General features: G+C 38.8%; 1 protein-coding gene across 1 annotated transcript; it reads right to left on the reverse strand.

Moving 5' to 3' along the window:
• Positions 1-5,479: 5,479 nt before the first annotated feature.
• On the reverse strand, positions 5,480-20,434 carry LOC135089537 (FAST kinase domain-containing protein 5, mitochondrial-like). Its single transcript, XM_063985193.1, has 6 exons — positions 20,214-20,434; positions 16,594-18,127; positions 15,516-15,640; positions 14,700-14,850; positions 14,308-14,537; positions 5,480-14,004 (listed from the first exon to the last, which is right to left on the reverse strand). Exons 2-6 carry the CDS (start codon positions 18,068-18,070, stop codon positions 13,843-13,845), a joined length of 2,145 nt encoding a protein of 714 aa, XP_063841263.1. The 5' UTR covers positions 18,071-18,127; positions 20,214-20,434; the 3' UTR covers positions 5,480-13,842.
• Between the last annotated feature and the right edge of the window lie 7,426 nt (positions 20,435-27,860).

Genomic DNA, 27,860 nt, shown 5'->3' on the forward strand with positions numbered 1-27,860 from the left:
TGTTCTATCACTCCAATCCCTCCTCAGGATCCCCCCAAAGTGTAAGTGCCTCTAGCGTTTTGTGTCTGCTAATTTGGGGGACCCAAGGAGGTATTATGCTAATTTTCCTTGGAATGACTACTGCTTCTGTGTCAGAGACCTGTCTCTGTGTGCTGAACGCATAATGATAGTGTCTGTCATGGAGGTGTACATTCCTCACTCTTTCTCTCGACCTAAATCTTCCAAACCGTAGTTTAATAAAGCCTGTTCACGTATTATACATGATATAGAGGTGGCCCACAAAAAAATACTTGAGCCTTCCATCACCTGAATTTCATGTGCCTTATATTTTTGCCCGGGATCATGTTAAGTCTGTTCATCTACCCAAAAACTCCTTCATTAATAGAAAGTGTCAAAATCTTTCAAGATCTAACTTCCCTCATGACTTCTGGCACCTAGGCAAAAAACATCTCAAATAACTTTGCTTCTTCATCATTCCTTCTTTTATTTCAACCTAATGGCACCACTGCCATCTCATCTATTTCTAAAACTGAACTCTTTGCTACTTTTGCCAAAAATTCTACCTTGGATGATTCAGGGCTTGTTCCTCCCTCTCCTCCACCCTCTGACTACTTCAAAGGATCCCTTAGGATCCTTTGCAGTGATGTTTTCCATGTCTTTGGTGGCCTAATCCCTCAGAAGGCTTATAGACCTGATGGTGTCCCTCCTATTGTTCTCTGAAACTGTGCCTGTGTGTTTGCACCTCTGTCTATCAACATCTACATTTCCTTCTTGATGGAAGTTTGCCTGTATTCAGCCTGTTCCTAAAAAAGGGTGATCGTTCTAATTCCTCAAACTACCGTCCTATTGCTTTAATTTCCTGCCTATCTAAAGTTTTTTTTTTATCTATCCTCAACAGGAAGATTCTTAAACATCTATCACTTCACAACGTTCTATCTGATCGCCAGTAAGGGTTCCGTCAAGGCCGCTGGTGATGTTACGGTTTTCCTTACTGAGTCTTGGTCATCCTCTTTTAGAGATTTTAGTGAAACTTTCGTTGTTGCCTTAGACATATCAAAAGCTTTTGATAGAGTCTGACACAAAGTTTTGATTTCCAAACTACACTCCTACTGCTTCTATCCTCTCTGTAACTTAATCTCAAGTTTCCTTTTTAATCGTTTATTGCTACTGTAGTAGACGTCACTGTTCTTCTCCTACGTCTATTAACAGTGGTGTTTCTCAGGGTTTTGTCCTATCATCCAGTCTCTTCCTGTTACAGTGATACCCCGGGTTACGTCCGCCCTGCTATACACCCAAATCGACTTACGCCCTTCCCTGACGCCCAGATTTTGCATCGATATGCGCCTGAGAACCCTACTTGCGCTCGCGCTACCAGTGGCGCCACAGCGTTCCCACCATTGCCTTCCCGGCCAAAGCCTCTATTTATTTCACCCTTACTTATTTTGAGATCATTCTACCCTGAAAATATTCCCTAAGCAAGTGAAAAGTGTCAGTGCAAGTGGTGGCAAGAGGAAAAGTGTGTAAATATAACTCAATGAAAAAAATAAATAATTGACGCTACAGGTGGCTCAGGATCACTCCTGAACCAGGCCTTCTGATCAGCAACTCCTGTACAAGACAATCAGACAAAAGACAAGCAGAAAAAACGACCAGTATCATCTACACTAATTGTCCCTACATCTGGCATGCTACATTCTCTCCGGAAACTTTCACAGCCTCAATCAGCCTCTCTCTACACAGTCCCAGCAGCACTACCATCCATTTCCTTCCTATCTTCTCTCTTTCACTCTTATTATGCTCTAATTCAGTTAGAATCACTTGCATCATCTCTATCCTGTCTCTCTCATACCTCTCACTCCAGCACCACATGCTTCACCGTCTCATCCTTTCCCATGTCACACATCTGGCACACTTTGCTGCGGGACTCAGACGACCTGTAATTCCTTGCATTCTCATCCATATCACAATGCACTAGCTCGGAAGAATTTACCCTCCATTTACAATTTTTGAGTGGTTTTCATCTTGATCTTGATGCTATAGGTGGCTTGTGAATTGGGATTACTCCTGAGCCACGAGTCGTCAGTCATAGTCAAATAGAAGAGTATGTATCATAACTTTGACATTACTTTATGACCTGTCTGTTTAAGATACCTCGCATTACTACCATTCTATATCCATTTGGTTGCAATGTAAGTGATATTAGAGGAGTGTTTTCTATTTTTTTTTTTTTTTTCCCTGGAACGGATTAATTAATTTCCCATTGATTTCAGTTGGAAATGGAGCTCCACTTGCGTTCAAATCGGGTTGCGCCATGGGTCATGGAACGTATTAAGGACGTAACCCGGGTTACCCCTGTTTTTATCAATTATCTAAACTAAACTTCTTATCCTATCCACTCCTGTGCTTATGACACCACCCTGCTCTTTTCCCCGTCTTTTCTTAGACATCCAACCCTTCAGGAAGTAAACAGTTCACGCAGGGAAGCCACAGAAAACTAGATTTCTGATCTTTCTAAAATTCCTGATTGGAGCAGAGCAATTCTTTCATCTATCAACTTGGCACAGCCTTCCAGAAAACTATCCCCTTTTCTTCAATGACATTCAACTGTCCCCATCTTCTACACTGAAATCCTTTGTCTGTCCTTTACTTATTATCTAAAACTGGATACTTCACATCTCATCTTTACCTAAAACAGCTTTTATGAAATTGGGCATTTTTATATGTCTCCATCTGTTTTTCTCACTCCCCTTCCCCCCTCCCCCAGCTACTAACTCTGTACAGAGACCTATCCTTCCTTGTATGGAGTATAGGGATTCCACTCATACTGCCCTTTTAGACAGGGTGGAATCAAAATCTTTTCGTCATAACTCCTCTTTCTCTTCTCTGCAATGTTGTATCTCTTGCTATCTAGTGCTATTTTCTTCTGATCTTGCTATATATATATATATATATATATATATATATATATATATATATATATATATATATATATATATATATATATATATATATATATATATATATATATATACTGACATGATTGAAACTTTCTCCCAAACCTACGGTATTAATATAATGCTATCGTAAATCCAATGTTCCTACCACTGGTGTGACAAACAGCCAAGTGGGAGGACAAGGTTATGACTTATTTGTAGAGGATGATGACTTGGCTGTAGAAGATTATTACTTTGCAGTAGTGGGTTATGACTTGGCTGTAGTAGATGATGGTTTGAATTGACTGAAGTGGATGATTGCTTCACTTGGCTGTATTGGATGATGGCTTGACTGTAGTGGATGATGGCTTGACTGTAGTGGATGATGGCTTGACTAGACTATAGTGGATGATAGCTTGACTGTAGTGGATGATGGCTTAACTGTTGTGGATGACTGTACATGACTGTAGGGGATGATAGCTTCACTTGACTGTAGTGGATGATGGCTTCACTTGACTGTAGTAGATGATGGCTTGACTTGTGGATGATGGCTTCACTTGATTGTAGTGGATGATGGCTTGACCTGCCTGCAGTGAATGATGGCTTGACTTGACTGTAGTGGATGATGGTTTAACTAATGGGTGATGGCTTGACTTGACTGTGGTGGATGATGGTTTGACTTGACTGTAGAGGATGATGGCTTGACAGTAATAGATGATGACTTGGATGTGATAGATGATAACAGAAGTGTGTCTTGTTTGGAGACATGTTGCATCTTACTTGGGTACATCCTTCCTGTCCTCTTTTGCAAGTGTTGCTCTCTCCTTTGCCTTGCTCTTCAGCATTGCTTGAGAACACCACTCAATTCTGTTTTCCTTTCTTCTTTTATTTGCTATCCTGAATTACACTTTCAAACACTTGTTTTTGTCTTCACATTTCTTTCCATCTAACACTATAACAGTAGTTTCTCCTTGTACAGCTCACAAGATAAAGGCCTAATGAGGGATGGGGAATGCTGCAGTCAGGAAAGCTGGAGGCATGATGGCTGGTGTCTTCTGGGTGAAATGAAGCTTAGAAAGTGGATGGGCACTGATGTTAAGGTCTTCAGGTTTTTGTCCTTCATTTGTTTTGTTTTTTTGAGTCATCTTCAATGGATAATAAGAGAACACATCCACAGCAATATGAATGGATGTGTCTTGGATCCTGTAAAGTGTAAATGAATGAGATGTCTTGCTTTCAAATTGTTTTAACTTTTAACTTTTATCCTCACAAAACAATTAAGTGTCCACCTCTCTTATTCTTTCTAAGTTTGTTGATAAGTGGTAATGAAGAAATTATTTCACTGTGTAAGTAATCTTTTCTCACTGGTTAAGATTCAGATAAACCATCATGACTGGGTAAAGTACTTTTCCACTACCAATAAGTTAGTAACTCCTCACCTGCGGGGCTAATTAATTCTTCCACCAGTAAGTTAGTATCTCCTCACTAACTGGGTCAACTCATTCTTCCACCAGTAAGTAAACTCATCACCTGCTGGACCAACTCATTCTTCCACCAGTTAGTAACTCATCACCTGCTGGGCCAACTCATCCTTCCACCAGTAGATTAGTAACTCTCAACCTGGCGAGCCAATGGCACCCACTCAATGAGTTGAGCGTGTCAAAAGGAAAAAAAACTACACACAGCATAGTACTCACTCTGTTTTGAATGAAATATTTAATTATGTTTTGCTCTAATTACTGCTATTACCATCACCATTAAACAACTACTATCACTTTCAACACTACTACCATTTTCACCACTGCTATTACCACCACTGTAACTATCACCATCAATCTCACAACCACCAAGGACAATGCTTCTACTTCAGCAATACCATAACAACTACTGTCTACCTTCACTATATTCTATGCAGCACTGCTTTGTACCAGTGCTTGGTATATTTTATTTAGCCCACATTATAAAGTAAGATTCCTAGTTTATCCTAGTAAACTCTATAGAACAAAGAGGCTTTCAAAGGTCACTAACTTCAGACACAAAATTTTACAAAAGTTTTCTTGAAATTTTGCTTTGATACTTACAATTTTTGTACAAAATATTTAATATATACAATATTTTGATTCAAGTACAGAAAATGTATGGAAAATTAGTAATGTTTTCATTTGGTAGAGCAAAAAAAGGAAATTACTAGGTATATTTAGTAAAAAAAAAAAAAGTAACATTCTTTAATTGATTAAACTGCATAAAACTTCAAGAATTACGAAATTATATATATATATATATATATATATATATATATATATATATATATATATATATATATATATATATATATATATATATATATATAATGTAGTAAAATGTGTAACATTTAAATTACAAATTGGTTATGAACAAAAGTCAACAAAGAAGGAATTAAACTTTGATTTCCACTTTCCCAAACACCAATATTCTTATGGTTCCAAAATGGCAAAACACCAGATGTTTTATATGGCTTTGGCATTTTTCTTCAAGTTTTCTTAGGTGTCATGCTAGAAAAGACCAAAGCTGCTTGGGTTATTTAATGTGATAACCTTACAAACCAAAGATGTTTTAAATATATATGTGTATGCACTAAGTGAGTATAAAACAAACTAGGTTGCATGATATCCATGAAAAATGTCATAATTGCATTAATATCAATAATCATTATGCTTAAAGAACACAATACAGCTAATACTAATCCAGCAATCGCTAATCTGGTTCCATCACTAATACAGTACTAATTTCGGCTAGCAAAATTTAATATTTTCCATGTAGCTGCATCAACTTGCTGCACTACTGTTTATTGCAAAGATAATAAAATGTATTAAGAGTTTTTAACACAGAGTTGGGAAAAAAGGAATGAGGAAGTAGTACAATAGAGGCAGTACAAGAAAAACACAAGCAAGGAGTAAATTACCTAGGAAGAATTATGAAGTGAAACAGATCACAAAAAGCTACTTGCTGCATAAACAGCTGGCATCACTTTCAAACACAGGAAAGCCATTCCAATTTGTTTTTCTCCATTTATTATTAAACGTGCTCAATTTTAACTCCAGCCATGGCTCCAATGAATAAAGAAAATGCTTCTTGTTGTACTAAATGCAAGCACAACATTATCATAGCTAGGTGCGATAACGAAAAAATTTATCATGATAACTGATAAATCGATAACGATAACCTTACCTGCAATAACCAATGATCAGTAACTCGTGATAAATTTATCACTCAATAACCAATAAATCAATAAATCCAAAATTCCAATACTAGAATTGATATTGATATTTTAAATAAAAAGTCGATAAATTCAAATATCTTTTTATTTACTTTAGCAAACTTAGAAAAATCTTAGAAAGAATTTCAAATTCAATGTTTATCCTGTCTCTTCACTAATGAAAGGTATGTTTTAAGTAGAACAACTACATTTGATTTTGAAAGTTTAAAACTTTAACATGATCATGTTCTAAAAAACTAAAGTTATCAATTATCACTAGTTTGGAACCAAATGCATCAGCAGTACCAATGAATCAATAATGCAAGAAAAATAATTATCGGATAACCTGATAAGGTTATCTGAAAAATTCAACAGTGGTGCGTTTGTGTGAAGCTTGTGTGCATTATACAGCACTGGCTCTTCAAAAGTTTATGACAAAGAAATGCAAAGAAAAATTATTATTTCTTAGCTAACTGTATTGGCTGTACCAATACTATGAGTATCAGCCAGAAATTAAGTATCAGTATCAGTACTGACAGAAAAGTTATATTAGTTCAGCCCCACATGTTAATGAACTAGTACTGATTTACGGGGTATTATAAAGATAGGATGAGGTGGTTACCTGTTGGGTTAAGTGTATTCTAATCTAACCTCTCTGTAATCCAGCAATCACAAATCTGGCAGCAGTGATGGGCAACCAATACTAAATTGCACTAAATATTAATTTTCAATGAGCAGAATAAGTCTTTTAACCTGCCCTTTTACATAACTGGCTTAAACATTATTTACTGTCAATAAGAAATTGTTTCTTTTTACAATCTGTGAGGATGTGAAATTTTATTTCTTGAGAGAAAGATTCAGGTGTAAACAAAAATTATGTTATAAACTTAAAATGAGTATCTAAAAAGAAATACAGGGTGTAACACAAGTTTCTGGGGATATTGCCAGAGGTTATTCTTAGTCAAAAATGTTCTATGCACATATACATTTTGAGGTGTTGTTTACTCCATGGTGTGAAATTCAAGTATGGCCTGGCAACAGATACAAGAGCCAGGCCAAGTGGATAACTATGACCATATCCACACACTCCACATTACTTAAGTTATGCAATACAATCTGAATGCATTTGGAATGTCAGGTCATGCTGAAATGAGAGAGGTGAGGTCAAGGCGAGTAGATGAGGGAGTGGAGAGGATGGTAGGGGACGAGATGAGGGGACTAGGTGAAGTAAATGTAGATGAATTGTATAAATATTTCGTAAAGTTCATACAGGTCAGTTAGCAAATATCCCGTATAGAACAATAAGATCACAAAAAAATTACCCTAAATGGATGACTGCTAGGTTAAAGCATTAAGAGAAGTACATATAGGAGATTAAGGGCAGGTGAAGAAGTTTTAAGGACACAATATAATGAATTAGTTAGAACAGTCAGGAAGTTAACGAGGAAAGCTAAGGACAATTATGAATCAAAGGTAGCCAGCCAGGCGAAGACAAACCCAAAGGGATTTTATCAGGTATACAGGACGAAGAATAAGGATACTGTAGGTCCATTAAAGGCAGCAGATGGGGAGCTGGTTAGTTCTGGGGAGGAAATTAGTAAACTTCTGAATGATTATTTTTTAACTGTCTTCACCCAGGAAAACATGCAGGATATGCCAGATAGTGAACAGGTGTTTAGAGCAGATGAGAATGAGAAGCTGACAGATATTTCCATAACTAGGGAGATAGTGGAACAGGAGATAGATAGGCTAAAAAAGTTCAAGTCACCAGGACTTGATGAAATATATCCCAGAGTACTTAAGGAATGCAAAGAGATTATTAGTGAGCCGTTAGTTTCTGTCTTTAGGAAATCACTGGAGTTGAGTGAGGTACTAGTAATGTGGAGGCAGGCTAATGTAGTGCCCATCTTTAAGAAAGGAGATAAAACTTTAGCATCTAATTATAGACCTGTCAGCTTAACTTCAGTTGTAGGTAAAATGTTAGTCAATAATAGCGAGGAACATTAGGGAACATTTAGACAAACATAAGTTGATAAATCAGTCACAGCATGGCTTCACGAAGGGGAAGTCTTGCCTGACAAACTTAAGTTTTTACAGTAAGGTGTACGAGGCAGTAGATAATGGTGATAGTTATGATATCTTATATCTGGACTTTAGTAAAGCATTTGACAAGGTACCCCATCAAAGGCTCCTGAGAAAGGTTAGGGCACACGGGATAGATGGGAAGGTGTTAGGCTGGATAGGATCATGGCTTGGTAACAGGCGACAGAGTGGTAATAAACGGCTCGAAATCCGAGTGGGGTCATGTAATTAGTGGGGTGCCACAGGGATCAGTATTAGGGCCATTGTTATTTCTAATGTATATCAATGACTTGGATAGTGGAATTAGTAGTGATGTTAGTAAATTTGCGGATGACACAAAGATAGGTAGATTAATTAGGTCAGAATCGGATGCCATCGCCTTGCAGGCAGACTTAGATAGAATGAATGAATGGACGGATAGATGGCAAATGCAATTTAATATCAATAAATGCAAAGTGCTTAGCGTAGGTAGAGGAAACCCACACAATAGGTACACATTAGACAACCAAACTCTGGTAGGTACAGGGTACGAGAAAGATTTAGGAGTTATAGTTAGCTCTGAACTCCGTCTAGGGAAACAATGCATAGAAGGCAGAAACAAGGCAAATAGGGTACTAGGATTCATTTTTAGGAGTGTTAAAAGTAGAAGGCCGGGAGTAATATTGAAGTTATACTTGGCGCTGGTCAGACCTCATCTAGACTACGCGGTGCAGTTTTGGTCCCCACATTACAGGAAAGATATAGGTCTATTAGAATCAGTACAGAGGAGAATGACTAAAAGGATACAGGGGATGATGAGTATTCCTTACGAGGCGAGGTTGAAGCTGTTAAATTTACATTCTTTAGAGAGACGTAGGTTAAGAGGGGACCTGATAGAAGTCTTTAAGTGGTATAAGGGTTATAACAAGGGGGATGTAAGCAAAATTCTTAGGATCAGCAACCAGGGTAGAACAAGGAATAACGGGTTCAAGCTTGAAAAATTTAGGTTTAGGAAGGAGATAGGAAAAAATTGGTTCTTAAATAGAGTGGTAGATGAGTGGAACGGACTCAGTAATCATGTAGTTAGTGCTAGGACACTAGAGAGCTTTAAGAGAAGATTAGACAAGTTTATGGATGGGGATAGCAGATGGAAATAGGTAGGTGTGTTTCATACAGGGACTGCCACATGTAAGCCTGCTCGCTTCTTGCAGCTTCCCTTATTTCTTATGTTCTTATGTTCTTATTTATTGTCACTATCTTGGCAGGAACTGCATGTGACTGACTAGCAATCAGCTGATTTACTGCTAACCTTGCTCCTTCCCACTCCCTGCATAGGCAGGCATGATAGTTTATTACATCCATACTATCATTGTGTAATGCTTATCAGTAAACCACCTGTCCATATCACTCATCTCATAATGGGATGTTGTAAACCTCCAAAACTTGTAGAAATCATGACTGAATAATTCAAATTTCACCAATGGACATCCAGGTCTACACATCCAACCATAGATACCAGCCCAGTCTGCTGCCAGGCCACACTTGAATTTCATACCATGGCTAAACAATGCCTCAAATTGCTCATGTGCACAGAACATTTTCAACTTAGATTAACCTTTATTTTCACCTGTAGAATGTCTACAGAAACTTGTGTTACATCCTGTTTTATCAACTTCAAAAAAAAAGAGAGGCCAGTGATTGCTTTTCAGTAAAGCAGAAAAGCATTTTTATATGCATACATGTAATGAGATGGTCTTGTTATGCCTTGCTTAAGTCAATGCTTTGTGCAAAACTTTTATGCAATAACAAGTTGTATTACTAAGGACATGTAATGTTGGGGAAAATAGGTAACCTCATTATTGTTCAATATTACAAATACTAAAGCTGTGAGTAGATGCCAAAAATAATGACTACACATAAATGTACCACTGATTTATATAACATGATTATGCTACTATTTATGATAAAAACAAATTCTTTCAATTTGAGCACATATACTCATAAGACGCAGGGGGAACAGAACACTTTTTGAAATAGCTTTCTTAAATTTGTGTTGATGAAAGATGCAAGATAATAAACTCTGCTCATCTAAATTACATATGTTCTTTCAATGATAATAATACTTCTGATTGTAAGAAGGATTTATATTACTTGAAATGAGAACTAATATACTTCAAATTAACTATGCTGATGGTAGTGTTTTCTTATGTTCTTTAGAATCAAAATGAATTCTGTTTTCAAATCTCAAAATCTTTATGAGACATATTGTACTGATGCAGTAAGTACTAACCACAAATTGCACTACTTATCATGTATACTTGTCTATGCCTAAAGGAAGACCATTTCTCAGCACAGTATTCCGAGCAGAACAGCAAGCCTGGGACAGCACCAATCCCACTCTTAACTAAAACACATGATGCAGATTTCATAGATACTTAGGAAATCAAAATAGCAAATGAAAACTTACAGGAAAAAAAAAAAAAACTCCTGTAATACTATTGTACAATAATGTTTAGCTCCTGGCTAAATCATGGCACAAATATCAATACCTTCTCCCATTCCACTAACTGGCTGAATATGAAGCAAAACATGAATTAAATCAAGAAATTTAATCTTGATTACATAACTCTATGAAAATAATAAATAATCCAGTGCCTTTAAATATTCTAATGTCCCTTCACTGCTCTTATGGTTTATCTTTAGATTTTTTTTTTTTTTTTTTTTTTTGCCTCTAGCTTGATACTTTCGTCTACTCCTGGATGCAATTTTCTCCCTTTCTTTTTTTGTGGCCATGAGAAAATTAGCAGATACAAACAAAGCAAGACAAAGTGGACTCTCTTTTTCAAGCCTTAACCTGAAATCACGCCAATAATTTATAGAGCAAATACATGTACTCCAAAATACAATAAGCAAAATATAATTAGGTAGGTATGACAAGAAAGAAATTACCCCCACTATTACCTATTAAGGTAGTCAAAGAATACTACTCCATTCCAGCATTTACCAAGATAATCTGTTATCTGTTCATTGTATAGTTCAATATTGTAAGTGTGAAAGTGTGTGAACATGTATGTGATGGGCTGCAAGAAAGTTTAGGCTCCTGGCCTGCTCCACCACAGCAATGTGCCCGCACACACTGCCCTCAAGACTCATCAGTTTTTGGCCACTAACAACTTTGCAATTGTACTTAATCCCTAATACTCTTGAAATTTAGTATCCTGTGACTTCTTCCTTTTTTCCAGAAGCTGAAAACAAAGCTCTAGGAACAAATATTCAAGATGGTGAAATTAAAGACAAAAGAAAACTTTCATTAATAAAAACTTTTAAAGATTTTTTTTTTATGTGCAAATATATTTATGATTTCTGAGTACCTATATACAGTTCTGCAGGAAAGGTATGGCTGACACACAAACATCATTGCCACAACTTGTATTGAAATTGAACACATGGTCATCTTTGGCAGTTACCTATTGCCTGCACACAATGCTCCATATTGTAGCATGTTTCTTTAAAAAAAACTGTTGCGTGTGACAAAAGTTGATTGAGTGCACCCATCATAGAGCAGCTTGATGTGATGTTTTAACTTCAGCTGCTTAATGTGGGAGAAACACCTGTTTCCTGCAACTCTCATAAGATCAGCAGGATGTTGAATATAGTGAAAATATAGTTTAATTTCCTGAAATATATTCATGCCTATTCAGTAAATTTACAACCAGTGTGGAGGGAAACAGTGACTAGTTTAAGCTGTAGGAGTTACCTTACAATCCCATCTTTTCCTTATCAGGTTTGGGTTCCACAAGTTAAATGATGAATGATAGAATAGTACAGGAAAGGGACAGAAAGAAAGAATGCTTTACACAGGTCTGAAGTACAGGATATTTTTATCCATCCATTTTCTTTCTTGCACCGCAAGCAATGTCAGACTTACTTTGATTAACTATTGTATTTTTCACTATCCTGGACCTACCTGCTGTGTGAGATATTAATAACAAAAATGTGAAGGAATACTTGTGAAATCATGTATGAAGATACCTCGTCTTGTCTCTTAAAAAGGGATGAGAGCACCTCACTTCCAACAGCTATTCTCTACAGGAGACAATATAATGACAAAAGCATAAAGAGGGAAAAAATTGCTGTAGGGAGCAAGGACGGAGCATGACAAGGCAAAGATGGGAAGTTTACTATTGTGGCTGACCTGCACTATAGAGCGAGGGATCACAGGGGACATGTCTGAGATCAAGATTGGAGTTCCACAACTTGAATGCAATTTTAATGAATAATAGTGACAGCAATTTGGATATCACTTAGGCTAAAAAGAATGGTGCATAGATAACATTAAATTTATCATGCATGTAAAAATAGCCTTTGATTTCTTACATAAAATGATAAAATAATGAGCCTTAAAAAATTAACCTCCTTGAAGATTTGGTCTTGTGCAAAAATATAGAACAAAGATGAACAATGCAGAATTGAAAAACATGCATCTTGTTCAGTACCTTTTTTTTATTTATTTTTTCTTTGCTGAGCAGATGTTAACATCCTTTTCCTAATAAGGAAATGCATGAGATAAGAGATGAGTTTCTTAACCGATCAATTATCACTGTCCTCATTTATCAACAAGCAGTCAGTAGGAGGGGGTTAGCATCCTCAACTTATACCCAAGATGTAATGGATTTGAATTCCTGACTGGATGTAGAGATTTTTTTTTTTTTTTTTTTTTTTGATGCTGCAGGTCCTGTTTTTCCAGCAATGAACAGGTACAGAAGATGAGTTGTGACCCTCCAATCTGATAACACCACCAAGATGACACAGTACACTCAGTACACTACAATGAACTCATGCATGATGATGATGATGATGATGACATGGACGAATTGAGAGCTGATAACAGCACTGAGTTATAGAGAGTAAAGTTTCTATGAAGAACTGGAAGTAACTAAGACTAACTGATCATACTATTGTGCATCTGATATGAAAGACAAGAAATTACATTGGTCAATGTTATTCTATGATAAAATACAAGTAAATAAGAACCATGAGAGAGAGAGAGAGAGAGAGAGAGAGAGAGAGAGAGAGAGAGAGAGAGAGAGAGAGAGAGAGAGAGAGAGAGAGAGAGAGAGAGAGAGAGAGAGAGTTCCAAATTTAATATTTACACACATCATTGCTATGATACTTGCAGAGCCCCAAAAGCAAATGCTAACTGAATTTGTAATTGCAAAACCTTTCAAGCAATTCCCAGTAATTATATAATATCATTGAAAATGAAAAGCACCCATCAGTTGCTTGGTGGAAAGAAAAGCCAGTCATAGTTTTCTCTCCAGTCTTAGATGTATTAAATGGACTATGGGATTTATTAAAAGTCCCTCTGATATTATTTTATCTTAAACTTTCTACATTAAAGATTATCTCTAAATTATCTTACAATTACAACACCTTACTTAGCACTTAAATGATAGTTACCAACTCTATAGAAACCCATATGCTGATAACAACAAGTATGCTACCTCATGTCTGATTGCAAGGTTACAAGTGGACCAATTTTATATCTCAACATTTCATTCTTATAGGCACTTCTTTATGAACCTTCAATTAACCTGCTTCTTCACAACAATGTCAGCCAATCATCTCCTCCTGCTTCTCCATACTGGCTTTGAGGTTGACCCAGGCAGATTCTACGCGGCCATCCAAGCAGAGAGATGAGCCTTCCTTCAGGGAACGATCAAGACAACTAAGCTTGGCACGCAAACTTTTGCGGTTGTATTCCATGTATGGTATCTGGAATCACAGAAAACCAAAATATAATGGTGAAATCATTTGAACTGTAATACTTATAAGCAAGGAATGTGTAGTAGACGACTATATTTGTAAAATACTTCATACACAATAACCCTTACTAGAATCTTACACATGCAAAGTATATCTTACTAGAGTCTTACAGTGATCTCTGTAAAGTGATTCAAGATACAAGTAAAATACTTCTGTCCTAGCAAATTAGTCTTTGTGCTAATCATTGAATGGACTCCCCTACAAGCAAGATCAACACAAATCTTTTTTCTAAGGTAGGTATGGGGAGCTTACCACAGACACATAGTAGCCTAGAGTGCTAAGTTGTCTCTTCCTCATGTGAACATTTCCTCTCAACTCTTCTGTGTTGCGAATGAAGGAGTTCCGTCCTGCAACAACGACAGTATTCCACTGGATCTCTCCCGGCCGTCCCAAGGGTCGCTTCAGGTCAGTGGCAGCAAGGTCCCTGTACTCCTGAGGCAGCACCACTGGCTGCCCTTCAGCATCAGTACAAAATACCAAATCTGGAAATTAAATATTATTGAGAGGATACGAAATAATATAGATTAAGTATCTTTATGAAATTATGCTCTTTTACATCCATTATTAATCTATTTCTTGATAGGCTCAAAATATAATGGTAAGATGATGACATAATTTATCGTGAAAAGGAAAAAAATACTAACCAGGTGTTTGGACATGAGGCAAAACATGTGTAATGGTAAGGAATTCATGTCCTCCCAACATAGCTGCCAACTTTTCCTTCACTTCTATCAACAACTTCTCCTGGTGAGTCATCCCTTTGATGGATCCCACGGGCAGGTTTCCCAAGTATTCCTGTAAAGGAATTATTAATCATTATTTCTTGCTATTCATCATTCATAATATACACTGGTAAACCTGTTGCAGTTCAGGAATGAAAGGTAAGAACCTGAGTGACTCCAACATGTCATGAGTGCTGGGACTTGATGCTCTGCCTGTTTAGAACCCAGCCATAAAAAATGTAGAGCAAATAACCTGACTTATGACTATTTTTGGATCATCCATTTTCAGACCACAAGTATTTTCTGATGCCTCATCCACTACTCAGTAACATAGCCACTAGCCACTGATATTTCAGGAAATGTCTATCTCAACTTATAAACTATTTCAAGAAACTACTAATTATTACACAATATCTCAATTCTAAGACTTGGTATCACTAGAAAAAATTTGTCTTCAATAGATCATAATTAACCCTTTCACAGCTAGACAAATTTTTCTCCATGACCAGTTACAACTTTTTAAGGCATATTTTTTTGTGCTACAATCTCTTAAATAATTCTATAGTACAGAACAGAAAAAAAAATCACTGTTTTTTTTTTTGTCTCCATGAAAAGCTATTCTTTTTAGTCTCCTGAATGTTAACAGAAAAGATGACCATAGCAGTAAAAAGGTTAATAAAGATGTAAACAGAAAGGTAATGATTAGTAAATACAAAGTCAAGTTTATTCTTGCCCTACCCTGGTAAGTTGTTGCCTCAGATCAGGATTGAGTCGGTAGCCTTGATAGTTGGGAGGACCCTCAATCACCATAGCCCATTCTAGCTCACTCACCTCCCTCCCCATGTCTGAGTAGTGACGGCTCACTGGAAGGTAATGGTATTAAGTAAAGGTGAGAACAACAATATACTACAAAAGTACATCGCCTTTAGCTTACTAGCTGCAAGAATTGAACACGAAAAACTTAAGGTACCTTTTCTCGTGATAAATCCTTGTTATCTTTAATGAATATCTGACCTACTGAATATTATGTAGATTGTTCACAAAATGAGACTACAAAAATATAGATACCAATGAGAGAAACCTTAACAAATGACCTTAGAGAGTTAGACAAGAGTATCCTTGAATGGGTATTATGTAGACTGAGATAGATATAAGATCTTACCATTAATTAAAGACTTCCATACTGTTCCCATTTCTTAACATTTTGTTTTTAACCCATCATTCTTATCATGGTCTATTAACAAAATTAAACTGAACACTCACTCACTTTCCCATCAGACCATACCAGTTCACTGCAGGACCAAGCCCACGCCAAGTGGTTAGGAGAGATTAAGCCATGTACACCTCACCATACTGCTTGGGACATCTTGATAGGGTTGCCAGCAGGGTTGCCAGGTTAAAAGGTCACAACTCCTCAGCTTATGTCCCATATCTGTTCTTGGCTAGGTGAACAGGGGCTGCCGTGTGAAAGGACACAACCCGAAATAGTTTTCACCCAGCTGGGGATTTGATCCCCAGGCCTCTTGGTTGTGACCCAAGCATGATTAATATTACTACACCATCAACACACTCACTAGTAAAATGCACACATTTAGAGACATGGCAAAGGTGAGGCATACAAGGTCAGTAGCCATATTTCTATTGTATTCATGACAGGAAAAAAATGAAAGTGGTAAAGTGACATTTCAGGATCACAGATTCCTCTTAATTTCATCTCTCTGGTGGGGTACCCAATCTTGAAAAGTTAACTTTTATTATTTGTTAACTAATTTCCCTAATATTATTTGTCTATACTCACAAGAAAATGAATACTTACTGCTTAAAAGGTTTAGCATGGATGGCTGAAGAGCTGCAGATATCAAGTCTTGAGGGAAGAACCCAAGTGTTGTGAGATACACTACACAGGATACAAAGCATTTAGGGTAATGATTGATTTCCATAGTCCTTTCAGGTTTCCTTAATTCTTCAGCAATCAAGGAGAATATATCAGGTCGACTTGGTGGCACACAGTTGTACAGCATAAGAGCAAAAGTTATTCTTTCAATGTCTTTCAGCCTTATACTACTAATATCACTAGCAAATTTTGAAGCAATTATGTCAATGGCTTGAGGATGGTACACAAGTAAGTCATTGCCCAGAAGAGCCACCTGAAGGAGACACATGTGGTTCAGGCGGTCAAGCTGTGGAACAAGAGAATCCAAGAGGCTGTGCAGCAATTTCCACTGTGTTACAGGAATGCTTTTCCGTAACAACTTGAGGATGGCACACAGTGATGCATCAGAAACACAATCTAGGTTTTCCTGTGTCTTTTTGACAATTCCCTGAACAAGCCTCTCATTTTTTAGGAATGTCTGTGTTTTGAAGAAACCCATTGCTATAACACCAAGCTCCTCAATAGATATTTGAGTGAGTACCTCTGAGATACGCTTCTCTATGTCCTTCTTAATGATAAATGGTTCCAGTTTTCTGCTGAGATTTGCATAGAACAAATACTGGACAAGCTGAGTGGGTCCCATAGTTGATACTTTTCTGCCCAATAGTTTGGTCATTTGAATATTATACATGGAAATTCGTGACAATCGCAGAGCATACCAATGATCAGCTACCAGGAACATGCGAGTCATGTCCCACCTGTTTATTCTCTCTGTACATGCTTGATCAAGAGCATTCCACAATGCCACAAAGTTTGGTGTTGTAGTGGCATTGGTTGGGGGCCACAGTGATAATGCCGAGAGAACCTGAAGCAGCTGATTATCACTTAACTGTCTCAAATTTCTGACCAATGCAGAACACAACTCTGAATGTTTTCTGTCCTCCAGGTCCATGGGTCTATACCTGCACTCCTGGGATGTGGCAATGAACCTGTTAGCTACCTCATCAGCACTGCACCTTGCCCACTCAGAATCCAAGGGAGGGAAGGTATATTGGTGGTAGAAGGTAGAACCTGAAGTCTCCTCCTTGGCCACTGTTGTTGCATGGTAGGCAGGCAAGGAGCGCAACACAGCATGTGCATGTTCATTTTCAGTATCGTTGAACTCCTTCACTAAGAGGACGGTCCCAGAATGAAAAGAACGAGCCACCACCTTGTTAAAGGATCCTCTGGAGGTGTGGATGATCCTTTGCGAAAGTGGGAAGCGATCATGGCTGGAGATGGAGTGCCCCTGGCTGAGATGGTTTGGGTTGAAGTTCTGAGCATTGTAAGCCTTCACACCCTGCTGGATGATCTCGGACCGGCTGCTCACCAAGCCTCGGCCAAGGGCCTGGACAGTCGGCCACAGTCTTTGTGCACACATGTTTCTGCTCTATTGACCTGTTTTCAATCAAAACTCATCACCAATGCACTTCCTCTTCTGCAACAGAAAATGAAGGCTATTAGCAATGTACTAGTAAGCAAATAAATAGTCTGGTAACAATACAAAGTACATTTGAGAAAGTCTTGGCACAACATGTCACTGTAGTGGTCATACATGTATGCCTAAATGCTACAAAAAGCCTACAAAAATTTACCTATAATACATCCCAAGATAACAGTTTACTTATAATACATCTTATGATGATGATGCAAATGAGACAACAACAGTGAAAATTTTAAATTTTGCTATCTCGTGCAACACAATGACTGGTTTTAAAATAACTATGCTCAATCTAGTCTTATGATATTCAAAAATTCATGTTGCAATGCACACAGCATCTAAATTGTATGTAGCAAATGGGTGGTTGTCTTTACTGGCATACATCTGCACCATCATACAGTCCTCCCCATAACCAGGTGAAGAATGAAAAAGCTTACTATTGGTAGGCACTATTGATTGATCATGGACTGTAAAACCTATGCCAGAGCTGGGGAGGCTGAATGTTAACTCTATTACCAATGACTTACCATCATGAAAAATTTCCTTGAGGGACCAATTAATTACCCCGTAAATCATCACTTAACTGACAATACATTTTAATGGTTTGTTTGATTTTTATGACTTGTAACGACAAACTGACAAATTGGCACCTTATCACAAGTTTATTTCAAGGTGGATATGGGTGGTGTGGGGTGTTGGCGGTGATGCCATGCAGTGTGTAACTGACAGGTGTCGTATCTCCATCCGTGTGAGTCCAAGTGTGCAGTGATTCTTGAAACTGAGTTACAAGGGTCAGATGATAACAAAACTCAGTCAGATGACATCACAAATGACTCAGATGAAGAATATTTGCCAGAGAATAACAGTGTCTCTCTATGCATCCCACTCCATTACACTCATGGTTTTATGTAATTTAATATGCATCTTGTGACCAAAATCTATCAGTGAAAAGAATATTATAAATGATTAAATAAGGGTGTTAGGATTAATATAAGCTGCACCCATGAAATCAGAAGAAGCCTGCCAAAAATACTCTGCAGGTACCAGACAGGGTCTGGTATCTGCAGAGATCATGCGATCAGTAATGAAAGGGTCAAAACCAGCTTCAGATGCCATGCTGTGTGTATTATTCAAGATCTATAGGTTTCTTATAATATACTTTGTTGGATTTTTCATTGATTCATACTGACATGAAACAGTTATCATATAAATAAAAAAGAGATGAAAATCTATCAGAAAAATTACTGAAGCTACCTAGATGTAGTTTACCAAAATTTTATCCCAGATTCTTCAATGTATTTGTTTGTTTGTGAATGCTTGGCAATTCTAAGGAAGGTCAACCAGGTACAGATAAACCCAGCTAAAAGCTTTGTTTGTTGCTAGTCCATGTGCCCTTGGGAAAGGTCAACCAGGTGAGATGCCTAGGTAAATCTAATTCCCATCTACATAACTCTCGTCACACATCATGAAAAAACCACACTGAGATAAACCAGAGACAAAATGCTTATACAGAATGCTGGAAATGGTAAGATGAAAGGAAATGTGCCTGAAAAGTATCCTTCTTTAGGGGCATGTGGGTAAATATAATGCAGAAACACTACTAGGCAGATAAATTCTACACATACAGGAGTTAACCATAAACATTACACATTATCTAAATAAATTATAAGCAAGTCCATCAAAGTACACAGCAGATGGATTCTATATAAACTCAAGGTAAATTTTAGGTATTTTTCTTACAAATTAAGGTAAATTGAGGGCAAATCTAGGGTAAAGTGCTGGTGAAATTACGGCAAATTTGCAGCAAATCCTAACTAGAACACAATAAAAAAAAAAAAAAAATTAAATTAAATTAAAATTAAAGAAAGGCAAGGCAATTTCCACGTAATATCCAGGTCGTATATTGCAAGTATGCACATATAGAAGCTAAACCTTGTGTATATTCTTGGTAAACCCTAAGTATGACTCCACCACATGAAGAAATTAACATAAACCGCAACATAATTCTAAACAAGAGAAAAGTATAATAATACACAAAAAACAGCCGCTGCAAACACACTGTTCTTCCTCCCACTCTCCCTACCTCCTTGTCACTCTTCCTTCCTCCGCGCCTCGTATACTGTTAGAACCACTCGTTTGGTCACAAGTCACAGCAACAAGGTTTTCAAACGCCCCTAGGAAAGGGAAATCAACAATTTTCCTAGTACAGGCGTATGTAGACTGCCACTTGCTTCCGAAGCTCAGCCCAGCCCCAGATGACTGACGTAAGATTCGAGACTCTTGGGTCATCTATTCAATTTCTTATCACTGATACTATAATCTACCTAATCTTCAACTGTGTATTTTTAGCAAAAGAATTTTACAGATTAAAGGTGGTATTGCCTGTACTTTGCTCACTATAGTTATAAATTCCAATCCATATTCCCTTCGGCTCATAAAAATATTGTTTTCTCATTATAAATTGTCTCTTTTTTTTTTATGGGGGGATTGATACCATTCATATTTTCTCTTTTCTTTTTTTCCAAGGGAAATTTGCAGGCGAGCCGGAAAGGACGCAGCTGGTAATAAAGTGGTGTTGCAATTACTTTAACATGTGTAAGTTCGTTCCATATGTGGTACATTTAAATAACTAACAATAAATACTAATTAGACAAGACAAACTGACCAGCAGCTGAATAATTATTTTATATTTGCCATCACTTCGCTCAGTCCCTATCGGATAGGGACTGAGCGAAGTGATGGCTCAGCGGATAGGACATATCCGTTGAGCCAAGCAAGACTCAGGAACAATAGAGTAGACGGTCTCCCGGTCCGCTCCCATCCATCCAAGCTATGGGAATTTACTTTTTTTTTTTTTTTTTTGCGTACTAGACGAGAAATAAGAAAGAATTGATGGTTTGAGTTACAAAAAAAACTACATGCGGGTTAAGACGAGAGGTTAAGGCTGCTGCGGTCTCTGTGAGGAACACATTGCCAATGAACTGTACAACACTTTTTTCCTTAGGCAGCACGCCAGGCAACTCCACTAGTTTGTTCTTCAGTGGCCAAGTGGGCGAAGCTCCGAGTAGCTAAAATTCTAAGCAGCGATGTAAACATGTCAGGTGAAAACAAGCCGATGTGCATGTACTGCTTTCAATAAAATCTCATACATACAGAATTATCTGCATACAAGTCAGTCATGAGTGAAAATCATTATTAAAACTATGTAGGTGAATTATTTCAAATTAAGTGAATATTAACATTTGCTTACAATGAGCGTGGAACAGTTAAGCCTTCCAGCGGCGTTCTGGCATGGCAGGTAAAGTCTCTGAATGACCTTCCTGTCTTAGGCCACGACTTCCAATACATCATTGTATTTAGGTACAATGCCATAATGCAGTGTAAGGTCATAACTGATACAACCAATTTACGCTAAAATACTCTTTAGAGTGGCTTGTATTTGCACAAGTGATGAAGTAGGACAGGTCTGAAAAAGCGATATATGGGATAGAACGTTCCCTTAACATGAATGAATCTGAACAGCAGGGCAAGAGACCTCACTCTCAACCCCTATGAATGACCTGTGACCTGAAGAGCTGCTAGATCTGCTCCTTGCATCACAGTTTCCCCTTGCTCCATTTTATAATTACTAATAATAGACCATATTTAGTTGTATTATAATACTTACAGTCTGTCTAAACAGAAAAAGGATAATAAATAGGGATACCTAAGAGACTAAGGCACCTAAGACGTGGAAAGAGTGTGAAAATACCAACAAAGAGACACTTTGACATTTCATTTCATAACTGCTGTATGTACAGTACCATGCAACAAGTTTTACTAGTCATATTGGCCAACATCAGGCATAATTTTGACCCAAAATGTCTTAACCAGGCTATGGCATATGCCTGTTCTTTAAATGTAACATAATTGTTTATTATATTCAAGAATAACCAATGTGTCTGCCTGTCTTTTTTTTTTCAGAAAAAATGTTAAGAATCAGCCCTATTTGGTTAGTTTTATTCAACTGACAATATCACATGGGGCTGGAAGACCAGCAATTCACTTCTAAATAGCATAAACTTCAAGGAGCGAGTGGTTAAGGCTACTGCAGTCTCTGTGAGGGACACATTGCCAATAAACTGTATGACACTTTTTCTTTAGGCAGCACGCCAGGCAACTCCACTGGTTTGTTCTTCAGTGGTCAAGTGGGCGGAGCTCCAAGGAGCTAAAATTCTAAGCGTGTGTGAGAACTGAGAAATAGACACCTTATATGTATATATATATATATATATATATATATATATATATATATATATATATATATATATATATATATATATATATATATATATATATATATATATATTGTTACAACCACCATTCCCAGACCCTTCACAAAGCTGCTGCACCTGCACTAGTTTCCCTGTACCACTTCCTTCGTGGACTCAGTGCAGGGCTCAAAGACAGGTATAAGGGGTATTTTGTGACTCCTGCATCCTTTTCACACAAATTGTAACTCCAGGTCACATTAATTTGAGGTCGCCAGACTGTTTTACCGCCCTACAGACAAGGAAAATACTCAAACAACACTTAACACCCACAGCTGTGAAAGAATCGACAACAACGTCTAGGAAAGACAGTCATAACATGCAATAACACATGTAATGTCGTGGTATAACACCTCGTTGGACGTCCACCCCCTACTGTAAATTCACCCATTGTCCAACAGGATGTTATAATCTCAAGCCGAGTAGTGTCATTTACCGCCCCCTGGATGGCAGGCCTTGTCAGAATCTGAGGAGGGAGTAAAATTCACAACACAGCTAATTACTCAAGTCCTCTGCGACTGAACTGCATCAGCCCACAGTAGCATTTACGACAAAAAAGGGTCACAAACAAGAAAAAAGACACTACTACAAAAGAGTGCCCATGAACACACTGGAGGGTCATTCACCGCTCACTGTCCAAGAGTTCGGCCAATACAAACACCCACTGGAAGAGTCACTTCCCTGGGTATAATGTATTATACACAACTACCCTTAATGGCAGACTACTGTGGAGACTCATATTCTGTATAAGTAGGCCAGGGCATACAGCCGGTAATGACTCACTTATCCTCCTAAGGGAGAGACTAAGGGTATTTTTTGACAAATATAATTAAAATCGGACAAATACGTCTTCTTCACTCAGCATGGCCGAGATAGTCTAAATTGCCAAGTGGTGAGGTTTGTTTTCATAAAATTAAAACCCCTGCCCCCCGGAAGCCATATTTAAATGTCCCATGCTATTGCATCATAGCCTGACTCATGCGGAAACACATGCGGTATCATTTGGTACTTGTATGTACATAAAATTTGCTAGAATTTTTTTTTTTTTCTCCATAAATTTTGTCATCTGTCATTCCTCTCGTGCCAGATCACAGGGAGGGTGTGAATTGAGTTGGTTGAGGAAGCAGAGTCAGTCCCTACCCAGGCATCAACGAGGAGGGACGTGCATGCTTTTCCTATGCTCTCCAGCCAAATAAAGGTCTTTATAGATGAGATAGAATAGATGAGAAGAAGGCTTCTCAAGGAAGATGGAGCGACCAAGACCAGCAACAGAGCAGTTTAGAAGCAACCCAAATCTCCTCAAGAGATGCCTGAAGGGTGCCACCCAAAACCCTAATGAATCTCTTCACTCCAAAGTTTGGATCAAGTGCCAGAAAATCAAGTTTTACAGATACTTGAGGGTTATGTTTCTGGTCCAACATACAGCATTGGAACATAACTTTGGGTATATCGATGGAAACATCACATCATGCTACATATCCTCAGATATGAAGCAGGATTGCAAGAATCTCTTCAGTGGCTAGACCAGGAAAGAGCAAGGCATGCGACACCCAAGACAAAAACAAAAAGAAAAGAGAAGAATGAGACATACCAGCCTGAAGAATTCTAGATAAAATCTGGCTACAGTGAGGAAGGTGGCGCCTTTTGACACCCTCACCTGCGAGTGATTAATACTTTTTTTAGAAAGTGGGACCAGATGCCCAGTAAGTCATCAAGGTATACACAATCGTATATGAAAATTCCATGTCAATCAGATAAATACAAATGGGAAGATATGGACGAAATAAAAAAATAAATAAATAAATAAATCTTTAGGAGCCAATATCTCTAAAAGTAGTTTTTACACTTAAAAAAAAAAATCACAGAATCAGCAAAAAAGTCTGTCCGACTTTTGTTAGGTATCGGCTAAAACTATAACTAAGGGGTAATTTTTTTGTATAGAGGAAATTTTAAAAATGTAAAAAATAAACGGGACACAGAGTGCAGAAAATTGTAAGTGAAAAAAAATTTTTTTTTGTTCGAAGACAAAGTAACATATCAAAATTTTATCAATATGAAATGTAGATGTGTTAACAAAGATTCTGTTTTTTTTTCACACTGATTAACTTAAAAATAAAGTCTGAAAAAAAAAAGAAAAATACACTTTGAGTCTCCCCTATGTTTCACCCAAATTTCATGAAATTCACAGAATACCATACATTTACACCAACAAACAACATACTTAAATTCCAAAGGTATTGGACATGCCATATGAACAGGACCTCCCCTAGTCACCCCCTTAAGGCAACTGACCCAACTAATTCTTATCCCCGCCCTAGCCTCCGTCAAATATTAGAGCACTTCTCAGTATGTCTGCTCCATCCAAGTGCTGGGTAGTGACTGACTGGGAAAGCGTACCTAACACTCTCCCTCTGCTGCTATGGGGAGGAGGTACAAGGAGTGGGGAAGGGGTGACACACATACATACATACATCCACCCACACTCTCCTTCTTACGCTGTCTTTACACGAATAAAACACCTTACCTCAAAAAATTCTGCTGATTAAACTAGAGGGGCTAGATAAATACTGATTATTTTATGGTCAAGAGCAACTCTTTTACTAAATACTGAGCGAGATTCAGATTGAATGGACAAGGTGAAGTGAGGAAATTTATGTTGGGAATATGAGTGACCGCTTGAATAAATATTATTCTAGAAGCATCAGGCTTGGTAGCTCTGTGTCTAAGTCTAGCCCCGAACTTCTCTCTCTCTCTCTCTCTCTCTCTCTCTCTCTCTCTCTCTCTCTCTCTCTCTCTCTCCTTTCATTATTCTTTTCTCAGTAATTCTTACTACTTTCTTCATTTTACATTGTGTTATCTCGCTGTACACAACAGGCCTCCTCATAAACAAAATTTTTGAAAGATATATAAAACTTATGAAAATTTTAGGAATACATAACAAAGTCAAAATCAACCCACAACTCATTGGGAACATCGGCAGATTCAAACAAGGGGTGCATACTAATCAGAAAATATCAAAAACTACTATAGTACTGAAATAATTAACTACTATATAACTGAATACAACAGGGCTCCCACTTGGCCCTCCAACTGAGACTGCCACTTCTTTCTCCTCCTTCTACTCCTCCTCCCAGACCCATCTCTGGTTCTATGCCAAGACCTGTGGTCTCCTCTGCTCCACTGGTGTGCAAGCTTTCCTCTGTAGGCCATCTTAATCATCTCTTTTCTCCAGCACCTATGGCTGCTTCAGCGTCTCCTGTGACTCTGGTCACTCCTCCTCTCTCCTTCGTCTTCTCAGTCCCCTGCCATCTTTACTTCTCCATCTACTCTCATCTCTCCTCCTCTCTCTACTACACAACGTACTCCCTCGGTATCTTCTCCACATCGTACAAGCTTCAGGGTTGCCATGCAACAACAACATCCCTACTTCCTTGCAACATACAATGAGCCCACCAGGGACCGTAGTCTCCTTGTGCAACATCACAGCAGGGCCAGGTAAAATATTTCCCGGCTAAACACTACTCTCAGTCTGGCCTGTACTGCCTTCACCATTACTCCTGCTTGCCCACTCCCAGCTCCGTGGAGCCTCCATGCCACACCTATAAAACTAATAAAACAAAAATGCCATTTCCTTGCCAAAACTAAGAGGCACCCTTGGACCACTCTCAATAAAACAAAATACTTCTTCCCGGATGTGACATCACCGAGGCTGTGTCTCACTGTTAGGTAAAAACACTACAATCAATCACTCTGCACTTCTCCCGCCAGCCCCTTGATGACACGAGAATCACCACAGCGAGTTGACAGCTGTGCCTTTCCAGGACACAGCACACATCCCCACACACAGAGCCAAACACACACACGTGGCCATCACAAAACAACAAACTACGGCTCCAACATGGGCCCAGCCAACGTGCCACTGAGCCAGTCCCACTGGTCCCAGCAACTGCTCCCATGTGCATTCACTTTTCATCATACCCAATACCTTGTCGCTTCAAGGAAGCTGACATGCATCAACACATACTACACATCTCAGGCCCAGCATTTAACAAGTACTAACAGCTTGGTTAAACAAAGCTCCCCAGCAACACTGAGGGTGCTTCCTGATCGGCAAGCAACACACTATCACCAGCAGCCTTACACAGCGCTGCCTTTCAATGCAGCGCCATAACGCTCGCGTCAATAACGTCATCACAACTCGCCCCGGAAGGGGAATTCGGGCGAGCAACATTACAAACAATCACCACACCAAGGGTAACAACATTGGCCATAACACAACTGAGAGAATCCCCAGACAAGAGGTCAGGGTTGCCAGCCTGACCCACGTGGTTACACCCAACAATCACAGTCACACTCACGACCACCAAACCCACACCAAACACTCCAGTCATCCTGACTACAAAACGATCAAACACCAGGCCGCCACATGCTTCTAGCACCTGTGCCTCCTCAATTTCGGATGGCACATCAAAATGGAGCATGAACCCTCCGTTCTCCTCTCTTAGTCAGTTATTCACAACAGTGTTACTCTTAACACACACTGTCTGACCCTCTGCTTTCTTGCCATCCACTCCTATCTTGGCAAGTATTGTGATAACACATACATGAGGGAGAGAACCCTCCTTGACTACATTGACAGTTATTTCAGCTGCTGCCAGCATGGATAGCTCACCACGTGAGCAAACACCTACTGTGTCTGGTCCCGGCACGGGGGCAGCCTGCTCCCCGCCTCCAGTGCACTACGCAAGAGAGGAAATTTCTGCTTCCCCAGCAGTCAGGAGACTCCCCGCCCTCAGCAGCGAACCCTGACACACCAGACACAACTAGCTGGGGCCCAGACTGAGTACTGGCGCCCACAGCCTCAACACCAGGTGACAACTCATCCTGAGTTGTCACTCCACAGGGTGAGGCAAGCCATCAATCAAACCCAAACTCATCATTCCAGCCTCACCGTTGGCAACACTCTTTACAAAGTCAGGTGCTTTCTGTGGTGGCTCTGCGCTTTTGCAGTCAGCCCCAACACAATGACTCAAAGACGAGTCTGACTCTGGCTCGTCAAAACCCTTGTCAGCAGCAAGACAGGCCTCTGGACACTCTGCTCCCACTGCGGCATCAAAACAAACACTGCGCTCCTTTTGTGGTGGCCCTGTCTTATTGCAGTCGATCCCTGGAATCACAGATCTCACGGGCACCCGACTTCAGGGTGCTCGTCTCACCTTAAAGTGACTAACAACAGAAACAACTGAGTCAGCACTCTCAGCAGCCTCCACATCCTCATCGGCGTCCACAGATGGGGGCTGCACCCAGACTCTTCCACTTGCCAGGTCATTCCCCAGAATGTTGTCTGGACTCCCTGACAAACTGGCACCAGCTGCACCACCAGATACAACATCACCAGCCTCACCAGATGTACCACCAAT

The sequence above is a fragment of the Scylla paramamosain genome, chromosome 33, assembly GCF_035594125.1.
Source record: "Scylla paramamosain isolate STU-SP2022 chromosome 33, ASM3559412v1, whole genome shotgun sequence".
Classification (NCBI taxonomy): domain Eukaryota; kingdom Metazoa; phylum Arthropoda; class Malacostraca; order Decapoda; family Portunidae; genus Scylla; species Scylla paramamosain.